Here is a 13,440-nt window from a genome sequence, read left to right on the forward strand (position 1 = left end):
TGAAATGGAGGGTTGAAAATCCTTAAGTTTGAAGGTTTAGTTGCGTTAGTCATGCACTTTATGTTCCCTTTACATTGTTGCTTTATTGTTGCTAGATCTGCACTTTGGATAAAAGCAGTTGCCAAATGAATAAATGGAAATCAAAATTAATGGACCATACATGTCACGGATGCACCTCAGTAACACTTGGTAATGCAGTGCCCAGGACACATTAACATGTCTGTCCTGAAATGGCTTGTCACAAGGGTTAAACACATCCATCAGCACAGGGCCGCACACATAAAAGAATGTCAGTCCTAGACCGGGTGAAGAATGGGGGTGGGTGGGTGAAGACCTTCTTATTTGTTGGTTAATGGGAAGGTGCTGCAAAAGTGTTTTAGGGTCAAGTGCTCCAAGGCACACAGCAATTCATAGCAAGATCAAGAAAGAACTCATCTCGTTTTTTTTTCTTTTTTTTTTCCAAACCTTTAGCCGCATAACTTGCTTTCTCCCCAATCATAAAAGGCAGATCGTTTTAATATGCTGCTTGTGGTGTGACAACAAAAACTACTTCCTCTTTTACTAACATATATTTAATGCCATGTGCATTTGATCTAACACACACACACATATTCAAGGCTTTGTTGCTTTTGTTCAGACAGAATGTTACAGATGTTATGGACATTAAAAATAGACATGGAGCATCTCTATTCAAAGGCCATATGCAAACAGTAGTTTAATGAGGGCTGTGTATGGTGCTGCTAGCTTTTGATTTGAATGGACCAAATGCCCTGCAGACTTGAACCCATGCTGTCATTGCTGATCTTAATCTGCCACTTCTCAGGGTAAGGACTGATTTTACTAGCCTTGAAAACTGACTGTATATCATCTGATGTCGAAACATGCACAAAATGTATTGTGCTGACTGCATGAGCCAGATCACTATATGAAAAGCAGAGTTGTAATCATGCACTACATCAGTAGAATGTGGAAACTGTAAAGTTAATCTAAATCATTGTCATTGTTGTCTTTTGGCACACGATGTTTCTGTTCATGTCATAATATTGCATTTGTGGTACTGGCAGTGGTAGAGGAGTATTATGATGGCCTCTGCTTTTATGAATTTCAGGTCAATACCTGCCACCAATATCACAAAAATCCTTAAACATGTATGCATAGAAAATTAATAACTAAAAAAAGCAGTGATTGGTTAGAGGTAAATAAAAGTACAACTAATGCTTCCAATAAGAAAATAATGGGACCGTTCTATAAATGTTGGAATATGTTTTACTCAGGAGGGGTATGTAAATATTGGTCATAGATTACATGTTTATTAAACTTTAAACAATGTTGTAAAACACATAATCTATGATCAATATTTGCATATGTAGTAAAACACATTTAATGTCTAATGTGTTTGCACATATACCTTGTGAAATTTGACAAAAACCAACAAAATAATTAATACACACCAGTGTGTGTAATTAATGTCAAGTAACACCAACTATTGAAGGAAATGAACAAAGTTAGCACAGCTGCGTTTTGTTTACTGCAGGCTGAAGTGAAGTGATTGTCACATGTGATACACAGCAGCACAGCACACAATGCACACAGTGAAATTTGTCCTCTGCATTTAACCCATCACCCGGAGTGAGCAGTGAGCAGCCATGACAGGCGCCCGGGGAGCAGTGTGTGGGGACGGTGCTTTGCTCAGTGGCACCTTGGCGGCTCGGGATTCGAACCGGCAACCTTCTGATTACAGGGCCGCTTCCTTAACTGCTAGGCCACCACTGCCCCTTGGGTAGGCTCACATGTACGTAGCATTAAGTCTACCTTTGAGGGTGCATGCAGGGAGCACCTGAGTGGTAACCAATGTTAGTCAGAATTATTCATCCATGTATAGTTTTAGGCAATGAAAATTATATTTTAGTATATTATATAATATATTATATTTTATTTTTAGTAATGCAATTCTATTTAACCCAGTCAATATAGTACAAGCATCTAGTTTAATAGACAAAACATTAATTTATAGCAGTACAACATGCAGTGCACAACATGCACACTGTTTTTGCTGTCCATAGTTCAGGGTTCCTATGGTTATTAAAAAAGAGAATGGAAAGAGATTTGTCCAGGCCTTGAAATGTTATGTAAATAACCTTATGAATGTTTAACATGAAGTACATAGTTCATTGAAATTTTTTCTATGTTTACAATTACCACATTTAAAACAAGCACAGGTCTATAATATCTTTTCTGGCATTATGTAGGGAACCAAGTCTCGTGGTGCTGCGCGTGTTGCTTCCACATTCTAGCACCTCTGCAGCCCGTGTCTCCTTTTAAAAGTCATGTAAATTACAGCTGATGATCTATGCCTGGAGCTGATGGGGCCCATTTTATCAGGGCAGAAACACCCTTATCAGGGTTGCCATAAGTTTAGTTTAGCAATTTTTGTTAGTTAAAGAATATAATAAATTAGAACAAGGGTTTGAGGAGAACATAAGACACAGACAGACAAACCCATTTTATTAAAAAAGTGAAATTGAAGTGATTGTCATTGTGAAACACTGCAGCACAGCACTCTACTTTTAACCATCATCCTTGGTGAGCAGTGGGCTGCCATGACAGGCGCCCGGGGAACAGTGTGTGGGGACGGTGCTTTGCTCAGTATCACCTCAGTGGAACCTTGGCGGATCGGGATTCAGAATGGCAACCTTCTGATTTCGGGGGGTTATTTTATTATTATATTATTGTTACTTTATAGACCCAAGAATACTCTATATCCATTCCAGATGCCGCATTTCTCTTGTTATTTTGACCGCACATCTGACTTACTTTTCCATTTCATTGTAAAGAAAGTGTGTCCCAAGATAGCTCTCTCATTTTCTAACCCACCGCAAGTATACTGGACTCTTAAGTAATGCTGCAAATGTGTATTGAGGAAGTTATATCATCTGAGCGACCGAATGCATAAAAATAATAGCGTTATTAATATTTTACCTGGGGAGCAGTGGGGGGTGGGGGGGTCACCTCAATTCGAACTGGCAACCTTCTGAATACGATTCAGCTTCCTTACCCGCTAGGCCACCACTGCCCCACTTATATTCGGCAACAATGGTACAAGATAAATTTTGTTCTAGTTATCTTTACATTACTAGGATTTACGTTACTCATTTCTGTCATGTCATAAAGGTTCGTTGATGAAGATATGGACTTCATTGATTAAAACAACACTACCACACCCTACCTAACCCACAAAACCCACTTCATGTTCCAGAAAAATCTATGTATTTTGATTGGCTGGTGCTTAGTACATGGTTCAAATTTTGTTTTACTTCTGTTGCAAGCACCGCAACCGGCATGGGACAGACAAATAATTCAGTTCTCTGGCTCCTGACATCACCCCATTCATATATATTTTCATATATATTAACTGCATTAACGCCATAATTGCCGACATTCATTTTTTTTAAGTATAGCAAGCTTTAGTCTTAAGAGCTAATTCACATGTACTGAATTGTCCTTTTACCAAATAACATTGTTTTGAATTGTGATTTCGATTTGGAAAAAGTACCACTACCTGGCACAGGTGGTCTTCATTTGGGACACACACAATCACCGATGCCATCTCTACCATTTCTTCCCCACCCAGACATGCACTGGCAACTACACCTTCATTCCATATATGGTGACCCCCCTGAACAAGGTGTACTGCTGCGAGAGCAACCTGATGAAGGGACTGACGGAGCTGATGCAGCCCAGCTTCGAGATGCTTCTGGGGCCCATCTGCCTGCCGCTGGTGGACCGCTTCACGCAGCTGCTCAAGGTCCCGCAGGTCAACACATGGTGAGTCTTCCCCTTCCATATGGAGAGAAGTAACAGCTCTGAACAGTCACTTCAATTCAAGTATGGCAGTGATTAGGTGTTAACAACATGCATTTTTATTTTATTTGTTCACCTTGATTGGGAAACTGACTAAAACCCGAAAATCTTTTTCTATTACAATTAAGCACAGAATGGGGTGTCTCCTCTGGAATAACAAATAAAGGGGAAAAATGTTGAAAAAAGTTTAATAACGAAATAATGGATGGAGGATGCCGTTGCAGGATATCTACAGTTATTTGGTGGAAGTTAGGGGAATTAGGGCAAAAATGCTGCCGGTAAACAGTGCACAGTAGCCTTCGCTCCTAAATCCGGACACAGAGAGGCCTCTGTTACACTGACTGTGATTGTTTTTTCATAAGGGTCTGTTTATTCATAAGGGTCAGCAAGTCACTGAGTCATTTAAGATTAAAAATAAAGATTATTATTATGATCATTATCATGAGCCCCAAGGAGAGCTAAATAAAGGCCAGAGAGCAATGATTTGGCATAAAAGATCTGTTTTTTGGCTTGATAAACAATGAGTGTCTGTGCTGTTCCGTATCACCATGTTCTGGGCCTGAAACATCATGCGTTCCTAGATTTCGTGGTGACAAATGGGGACAAGGTTATGTTTTGCAATGATTTCTTTTTCTGAGACATATTTTTCTTACATATTCAGCGAGAGATCATTTGTAAGGTGCTCCGTGTTAGAGAGTCTCCTGGGTACATGTCAAGATGAGTACAACATTGTTTTGAGCCAGGCCAGCAGTGCAGGATGCTGTTTGGCTGGAGCATCACTATGCTCTATCTTGTTTTCTTTTGCTCTCTGGTGTGATGCATGCTGATGGCTGCATCAGATGAAATCTGTTCACTGCTTGGGCACTCTGAGACCATGCAAAGAACCCCATGCGAGACTTAAAAGGGCACATGAGGCTGAATGAACTCAAATGCTTGCTATTCATTAGCAAAATGCAAACACAGACTGACGCAGGATGTTATCGGTGTAGGTTAAATCAGATGGGGTGAGATTAAGAAATCAAAGTTTGTCCGTACATGAGAAGATGAAGTAATGCTTCCTAATGTGTCCTATAGCTTTTTGTCTTCCCTCAGCCATGATTAGGGTCAGGGCGGTATCCATGTCACATGACTCAGAAGGATTTAATCCCCATTTACAGGAACTAATCTTGAGAGGCTGTTACATGAGCTGGCAGCCTCACAAAATTATGCAATTAATGACTAATTGTGACCTCTGTGGAATAATTAGAGCAATAGGGGGGATTGATTACTTGCTCTTAAATGAATTGCCAATATAGTAATTGTATAGTATTATACCAGGTGCCTAATGCACCTCAAAGTAGTGCAACCAAAATGCAGTGTATTCGTCTTTATTCATTTGAGATCAATTAAATACATATAGTGTAGTGTTAGCAACTTTTTTATTCAGTATACATTAAAAATATAACCATAATGAATTTAATGCAATATAATATGAAGTTTAATTTTCAGTTCTTTTCAATTTTCTTTTCAACTAAATATTAGATTTCATTTACTTCAGATCTTTAACAAAGATCAAAATTGTTGTTTGCTAATGAACCTATTCAACTATTCCAAAATTGCAACATGTCATTTCAGTCAGTATTTTCGTGAAACAATTCTAAATGAGATTCGGAAGGCACGGGAGCTCTACACAGGCGTGGAGTTGGCCACTGAGCTGGGACGGATACAGCAGCGGTTGGACAATGTGGAGTGTCTGTCTGCCGACATCGTCATCAGCCTGCTTCTCTCCTACCGGGACATTCAGGTAGCTCCACAATCACCACATACTTGGATTTAAATAAAAAATAACACAGTGCTATGCACTAATCGTGGGGCTTGTTTCCTAATGATTTTTGAGCATGTGATTGTTGGGGCCTGGTTTTGATCATCCAGAATCTGTAAGTTGCTTGCCTGAGAGCTGTCAACCATCGGGCTCCATCCATTTTAAACTCAGTTTATTAAAAAAAAAACTTATTAAAGATCATGAAATAATTATTTCAGATTACATTATTATTATTTCAAATATAGAAATACCAACTGGTTCTGTCTTATTTGATCTATTTATATAAATCCTGAGGACGCCTAACAGCTATATTTTCTGAAAAGATGAACATTTAAGAAATGGCAGTTCTTTCAAACATGATATCTCTGTTTATCATACCCTATATAATCAAACTCATAAACCAGCTGCGTTTTATGGATAGAGGAGTTTTTTTTTTTGTCTCGGCATGAAAGTTCAAAGCACCTCCGTTTGCCTCTTACCTCCAGCTGCTACCTCTAACAGGCTCTGGAAAACCTCAGGGTGAACCAGCACTCATCATATAAAGGCAGCAGGAGCAGAAAGAAAAATCTAAGGAAACTCTCGTAGGATCCAGTAAAGCAGAGATGGGGGGAAAAGACAGCAGCCCTGAATAACCTCAGACATGCTGAGGTCAAAACACATTTTGTGTTTTTGTACTTTTTAGTGTTTTTGTATTAATACCTTGCACTTTTGGGTTTGTTTAACCCCTTTCGCTCTACAGTCAGATTTTGCTAAAGCGATATTGCAAAACACTACACTGCACTACAGCAGTGATTCTCCAACTTTTCACAATGGGTACGACCTCAGAAAATGTAAAGAACTGCCATAATGGTCAGCTACTTTTTTACTCATTTTCACAGTAATTTTCACATTTCAAGTGAGGATATGTTAAGAGTAATAACTAAGACTAATTTGGGTTTGGACAGTATACTACATTGCCATTGATTGAAAGGCGTTCATTCTCTCAATATCAGCACCCCAACTGCAGCTTATTTAGGGATAAAATAGGGACAGAAAGCACTTTATTCTGTTATTAGTGTTTAAATCTCCCGCATAATCTGTCTTCAGCCTTTTGACTCTTTAACATAAACTTGAGACAGGAAGTACCATATCGTTTTATTATGAATCTTGTTGTTATTAAAAGCTTTATGTATTATATGGGTATTACTTTTGTATTGTATTTATATGGGAAAATACTTTGGTTATAACAAGAAATGCTTTGATGTTTCCTCTATATTTCATTGAAAAGCAACTGTTACTTTTCCAGAATCACATATTTTTTGTTATTTGATTATATTCCCAGTCATTTGATGCATAATGTGTAGAATGCTTTTTAAAAATCTTATTAATAATATTAAAGTTCAGCATTGGGACCAGTGTGCTGACCTACAGCACTTATCTCTGCTTCATATGCATAATACGAATTGTAATTCAACAATATTCTAGTGTTGTATTTTTTGTTGAAGCCCATAATTTTGAAATTTCCAAGCCCTTGTTCTTGTTTTAAAATCATACCATTCCTAGTAGGGTCACAAGGTGCGTGATGAGATGATGCAGACTTTCTATTCCTGTCCTGTTCAGCCACACGTCTCCCCTCTTCTCCTGTGTGCTTTTTTTGTGTGGGCCCTTTAGCAACAGGTGCCTGTGCACCTCATGAATAAATGAGGATGACAACGGGAGATGAAGGAGGTGTTGAATTATTGACTTTCTGGTGAAGGAGCAACACTTCTCTATGGGAGGGTGGACTTTAATTATTGAATAGGGTTGATATATGGTTTAGTGATTGTTGTGGAGATTATGATTAAGATGTACGTTGTGGTGCCTCTTTCTCCTTGCATCGATGGAAGGATTACGAATCCATCGTGAAGTTGGTGGAGACTCTGGACAAGCTTCCCACGTTTGATCCCATGGCCCACCCCCACATCAAATTCCATTACGCCTTTGCTTTGAACAGGTAAGAGCCAAAGCATGCCACACACACACCTCTCTTACCTGTGAGCGTTGTGTTGCTGTACTAGAGGTTTAGGGTGATGATCATTTCAAGTCTTAGAAAAATGTTTTTGTGTACATTTTGCTGCAGATTGCTTATTTTTGATAGTTGTGTCTCTGTGTGTGTATGTGCATGCATTTGTGCGTTAAGAATGCAGCAAACACATTTGTTTTGCACAGCAGGCCACCTCACTGCATGGCCTTTTGCAGTGGAGCCGGAGGTGTCAGGTGACTCATCTGTTTACCACGATAAATAAATAATGAAACGAAGAAAATAATCTATAAATCAGAAGAAACTGGCAACACGGCTTTAATCTCACCCTGTTCATTAGGGCAGCAGTGATTCAACTCGTATGGGGGCCAATACAGTGCAGTGAGGGGGGTTTTGTCAAGGCCCAGCTGCTGCGTGACTGCCGGGTTCAGCATGCACAACACCTTCTTGGGTTATGGTCTTGTGGTCTTGCCACAGTGCTCAGGAGGACTGTTTAGAGGTGTCTTAAAGGTCAAAGTTCATAATGCAAAAGCATTCTAACATTCATTTTAGAGATGAGCAATATACCACTAACAATGTTAGATTACACATAACTTCAGTCATTAAATGTTTTTAGATGTTAAACAGAACTCTGATTTCATTGCATTAAGAAAAATTGTATTTCATAATCTGCTACACATGTCCTGTGAAGTCATGTGCATAAGTGCAACATTTATCTTGGTAACTGCCGAATTATGATGACGTTCCTCCTTGGCAAGTCCTGCCTCTTCATCAGAAGTGCTAATTTATTCTCCTTCAGTTCCAGATTCTTAGAGGAACACCCTGTGTCTGACAAACATGAGATCGGTGTCCCTCAAGTACTCTGATTCTGACTCATTAGTCTGTTCATAACAAATGAGATAAACACAAAAACAGACTTCACCTAATATTATAATTTCGGATATGCAGAAGGTTTTGTGATAAGACCCTAGCTGCATATGCATTTAAAATAATCATTTACAATTGTTGTGTTACATGCTTTAAATGCGTGTCTTGCATCATATTTAATAGATAATGAGGATGATAATGATCGTGATTAATATTATTATTTTCACTTTTGATAGCAAAAGCACTGGTTTGGTCACATATTTGCACATATTTGTTATGTCTCCTTGCCAGCAACAGCATAAAAGATTTTGATTTTCCTGTTCAAAGTCCAAGGCAACCTCATCTACATCCCATTGTTGTGAAAGTGATATCTACAGAACACCTTGAGGGATTTTCTCCAATTTGGAACAATTGTTCACTTGGAGCTTAACTGATTAGATCTTATTGGTCAAAGGTCAAGGTCAATGGTGGATGGTTTCCTGAATTGGTTTTAGTGAATGTAGGGCTGTATTGCCTCTCCTCTCGTCTTTCCTCTGCAGGAGAAATCTCCCGGGGGACCGGCAGAAGGCTCTGGATATCATGCTTCCTGTCGTGCAATCGGAGGAGCGGGTGGCCTCGGATGTATTCTGTCTGGTTGGGCGCATCTACAAGGACATGTTCCTGGAGTCGCACTTTACTGACACACAAAGCCGAGACAGTGGCATCCACTGGTGAGGGTCCCGTTAGCATCTGCATCACACGGCACCTCTCTCACAGGGGCAGTGGTGGCCTAGCGGGTAAGGAAGCGGACCCGTAATCGGAAGGTTGCTGGTTTGAATCCTGAAGATGCTACTGAGCAAAGTACCGTCCCCACACACTGCTCTCTGGGCACCAGTCATGGCTGCCCACTGCTCACCAAGGGTGATGGTTAAATGCAGAGGACACATTTCATTGTGTCACCGTGACTGGAAGTGGAGAGCTTTTTTCTTCTCGAGTATTGGTAGATTTAAAGCCACTCTTCTCCCGTTTCAGGTTTAAGAGAGGCTTTGAGTCGGAGCCAACACTACAGTCTGGGATCAACTATGCCGTGCTGCTCCTGGCATCCGGGCACCATTTCGACAGCTCCTTCGAGCTCCGCAAAGTTGGTGTGTATCGCTGCTCGCTGCTGCCTTTTCTCTGGCTGCTTCTACCATTAGGCCCTCCAGCTGGGGGCTATTGAATAGTTTGTTTCTGCTAATTAGAGGATCAATATTTGCTCTCAAAACCCACAGGAAGCGGGGTGGAGGGTGGGGGTAAACTTCCCTGTATCTCCCTGCCGTCAACCTCGGCAACGCGGCAGAAAAGGCTGGTTATGCAGGGTTCCAGAGAAATGACAGGCTGTCCCGGCATCTCTGTTGGTCCCTAAGCATTTTCGTCACCAGTGTTACCCCCTGACCAAGCAGACTAAAGTGTCTATGTCAGCCGTCCAGCATGAGCCTGTCGTGGTTTCAGTTCAGTGGTACTTGACAGTTACATTCTCAGCGTGTTTAGTCAACACTGAGAAACTGCTTATGGGATGGAACGCTGGCTGTAAACACTAATGCATCTGCTGAGCAGAGAGAGGGGTGGGGGTGTGGGAGAAGGAGAGGGTTTTTTTTTTTTTGTTATTGTGTTTTTTGTCTGAGTGACTCTGGTTTTTGACAGGACTGAAACTCAGCAGCCTTCTGGGAAAGAAGGGGAGTCTGGACAAGCTGCAGAGCTACTGGGACGTGGGCTTCTTCCTGGGTGCCAGCATCCTGGCCTCGGACAACACCAGAGTCATACAGGCCTCGGAGAAGCTCTTCAAGCTCAAAGCTCCCATCTGGTACATCACACAAGTTTTGACTGGTTTGCTTTGGGTTGGCTGATTTATATATTTTTTTAATCAATATTGTAAAAACAAGGACAGAAATAATAAGAATAATATTATTAGTTTACAATATTACTTATACTATTAACAATAGTAACAATTACAAATTTCGTAGTTTTTTTTTATTTATAGTAATATAGTTTTTATGATTAATATGATTAAAAAAGTGCTTTCTGACATGAGACATTTGAGACATGGGGGGGGATCCTTAATATTTAATCCTTAATATTTAATTTAAACTCTGTAGTTCATACCCTGTTACAGTTTCGTTTCTATGGTCTACAGGTATCTGCACTCACTGGTGGAGACTATTCTGATATACAAGCACTTTAAAAAATCTTCTGGGGACCAGCAGGCACCCAAACAGGAGCTTGTGGACTTCTGGATGGACTTCCTGGTTGAGGCTACAAAGAAAGATGTCTCATCTGTCCGTTTCCCGGTACAGGTTTACTCATGTGGGCCAAACACAAGCTGATATATTTACACTGGGCAATTCTAACAGCAGATTTATTTATACAAACAGGTTTTGATACTTGAACCAACCAAAATCTACCAGCCCTCGTATTTGATGATCAACAATGACATTGAGGAGAACACAATTTCCATATGGCATGTGGCCCCCGACGACAAGGTAGTGTGAAGGAACATGTGGCACAGCAGAAGAATGTTGGCAAGGAATTAATGTTTTTTTTTTTTCTTGTGGAAAGGCGCTCTATTCAACAAGCTAGTCAGCTGAACTAGACCTGCTGATTTTATTGAGCTACCAGATGGACTTTCTGACCCACAGTTAAATGCAACATGATTCAGAACATATGAGGGTTTTCTGCAGCCCATGCTAATACAGTGGCCTGGGTTTTATATGGTTGGGGAGTCATGGAGACGTGGTCATGCACAAGTCTCATATTTTCACATTCATGTTTTTCCACCTTTCTCAGAACAAGGGAATCCATGAGTGGAACTTCAGCGCCACTTCAGTCCGCGGTGTTAGGTCAGTATGCTTAATTTATATATATAAGTTGCGATATGAGATGTGAGACTAGATGTGCGATAGGAGTGTAAGACTCAATAGATATCCAATCAGAATGAATTAGTGAAAGAGCTGAAAACCTATCTGCATCTTTGCTTTGGTTTGGGAAGGTATGTGGTCCCAAGATGAGTCTATCAGAGATTATGTTGTGTTGTCCACCAAATGCACATGGTATTGGCAGGAACAAAATTAGGCCCTCTGTGTCCTACCTACTATACCCTACCATCCTATGTTCTGTGATAGGAACAAAATTGGGCCCTCCCAGCTGTGTTTAGGTAGCCTCTACTTACCCCTCCCAGCCGCTGTGTCCTACTCTTCCCTTGCATTTACATTTACAGCATTTATCAGACGTTACAGTAGTTACAGGGACAGTCCCCCTGGAGCAACTTAGGGTTAAGTGTCTTGCTCAGGGACACAATGGCAGTAAGTGGGATTTGAACCTGGGTCTTCTGGTTCATAGGCGAGTGTGTTACCCACTAGGCTACTAACACCCACTAATGCCCAGAAACACAAGATCAGTTGTCCTCCTAATGCAGTACCACTGATTCACTCCAAGTCAAGCAAGATTTAAGTGAAAGCCGCTTTACAGCAACATATAAACGTGGTATCTGAATTTAGTTGTATTTTCAGTGTCATCTCCAGATTAATTCACTTGCTTTTGTATCATGTTAGGAACCAGACTCTCTGGAAGTGTCCTCCCTGGCGCATTCTTCATCTTCAGCACGTGCCGGTGGATCACATTGCCGGATCGCTGTCTGTTCCCAGGCAGTTGCGTGCCGGGTCTAGAAAAGGGCGAGGAGGCATTAGTCAGAGGCTGGCCAAATTTAGGCAAACGCCAACTCCCTCCCTCCTCCCCAGGCTCCGCCCACTTCTGTAGACATTTGCCGGTTGCCTCTCTCCTCAGGCGCTTCTGTCGATGTTGCTAGGGAACATGTCTTTCTTGGTGCCCACTTGTACGCTTAGGCGTTTAGAGACAATGAGAGTTGCTGTGCACCTCTGCGTGTGCTTGAATGGGGATATTGTTGTGTTTAGCCCTGGCTCTGCCGTGGGCTGCTGCCGGAACATTTCCTCCCTCCGAACCCCCAAGAAAGAAATGTCCTTGCAGCCAAAACCTCCTAAGAGTTCATTCAGGACAGAATCTGGAAAGACACAAATCTCAGAATTGTGACAATCAGCAGTTGTTTAAATGAAGATGCGGTACAAATGAGAAACATTGCTGCACAATTGTCAAAAGTTTCAAGAGGGCTTTGCTGTCAATGCAACAATATACACAGTATGCAGTATCTTGAAATGCAGTGGAGGATGTTGTGGTATCGCGGTTTTTAACCGTTTGGGTCTGTGTGAGGCGTGAGGAGAAGGAGACCAGCCGTAAAAGAAAGACAGTCCCAGACCTCTGCTGGGATTTCCATAATTTTCCCCCCAATTGTAAGTGTTTTTTTCTTTTGTCTCTTCTCCACGCAGCATTTCTAAGTTTGACGAGCGCAGCGCTTTTCTCTACGTACTCCACAATGGCGAGGACTTCCAGATATACTTCTGCACAGAGATGCACTGCAAAAGGTCAAAAATTTATATTCATAAGATGATTTGCTGTGATGCACAAATTACACAAATGAGTTCCTTAGAAGCAACAAAATATTTAGAATCTGTTTAATGTTAAATGTTAAAGTGAAGTGATTGTCACACGGTGCACACAGTGAAATTTGTCCTCTGCATTTAACCCATCACCCTCAGTGGATCAGGATTCGAACCGGCAACCTTCTGATTACGGGGCTGCTTCCTTAACCGCTAGGCCACCACTGCCCCCTAGGTTTAAATGTTAAAATGTTGGCTAGGTTTAAATGTTAAAACTTTTAAAAAGAAAAATTTTAAACGTTGGAAGATTTTTTTTAAAATGACTAGCAGTTCATTTTGTCTATTCACTGAAATGAATGTGTTATATATTACCATGATTAATATATGCACAACACACTGTGAACATACTCGATTTGCAGTGTATATTCCATGTAGTAGAACTGCAG

General features: G+C 40.9%; 1 protein-coding gene across 1 annotated transcript in view; it reads left to right on the forward strand.

Annotated features, from left to right (window-relative positions):
• The window catches only part of map3k5 (mitogen-activated protein kinase kinase kinase 5), a 43,889-nt gene that overhangs the window by 15,749 nt on the left and 14,700 nt on the right, over positions 1-13,440 (forward strand). The window contains exons 4-13 of the mRNA XM_029002093.1: positions 3,632-3,825; positions 5,476-5,644; positions 7,528-7,634; positions 9,068-9,238; positions 9,540-9,652; positions 10,191-10,350; positions 10,681-10,834; positions 10,919-11,026; positions 11,331-11,383; positions 12,884-12,979. Coding sequence (XP_028857926.1) covers positions 3,632-3,825; positions 5,476-5,644; positions 7,528-7,634; positions 9,068-9,238; positions 9,540-9,652; positions 10,191-10,350; positions 10,681-10,834; positions 10,919-11,026; positions 11,331-11,383; positions 12,884-12,979 — 1,325 coding nt within the window. The remainder of the gene's footprint in view (positions 1-3,631; positions 3,826-5,475; positions 5,645-7,527; positions 7,635-9,067; positions 9,239-9,539; positions 9,653-10,190; positions 10,351-10,680; positions 10,835-10,918; positions 11,027-11,330; positions 11,384-12,883; positions 12,980-13,440) is intronic.

Source organism: Denticeps clupeoides, chromosome 14 (assembly GCF_900700375.1).
Source record: "Denticeps clupeoides chromosome 14, fDenClu1.1, whole genome shotgun sequence".
Lineage (NCBI taxonomy): Eukaryota > Metazoa > Chordata > Actinopteri > Clupeiformes > Denticipitidae > Denticeps > Denticeps clupeoides.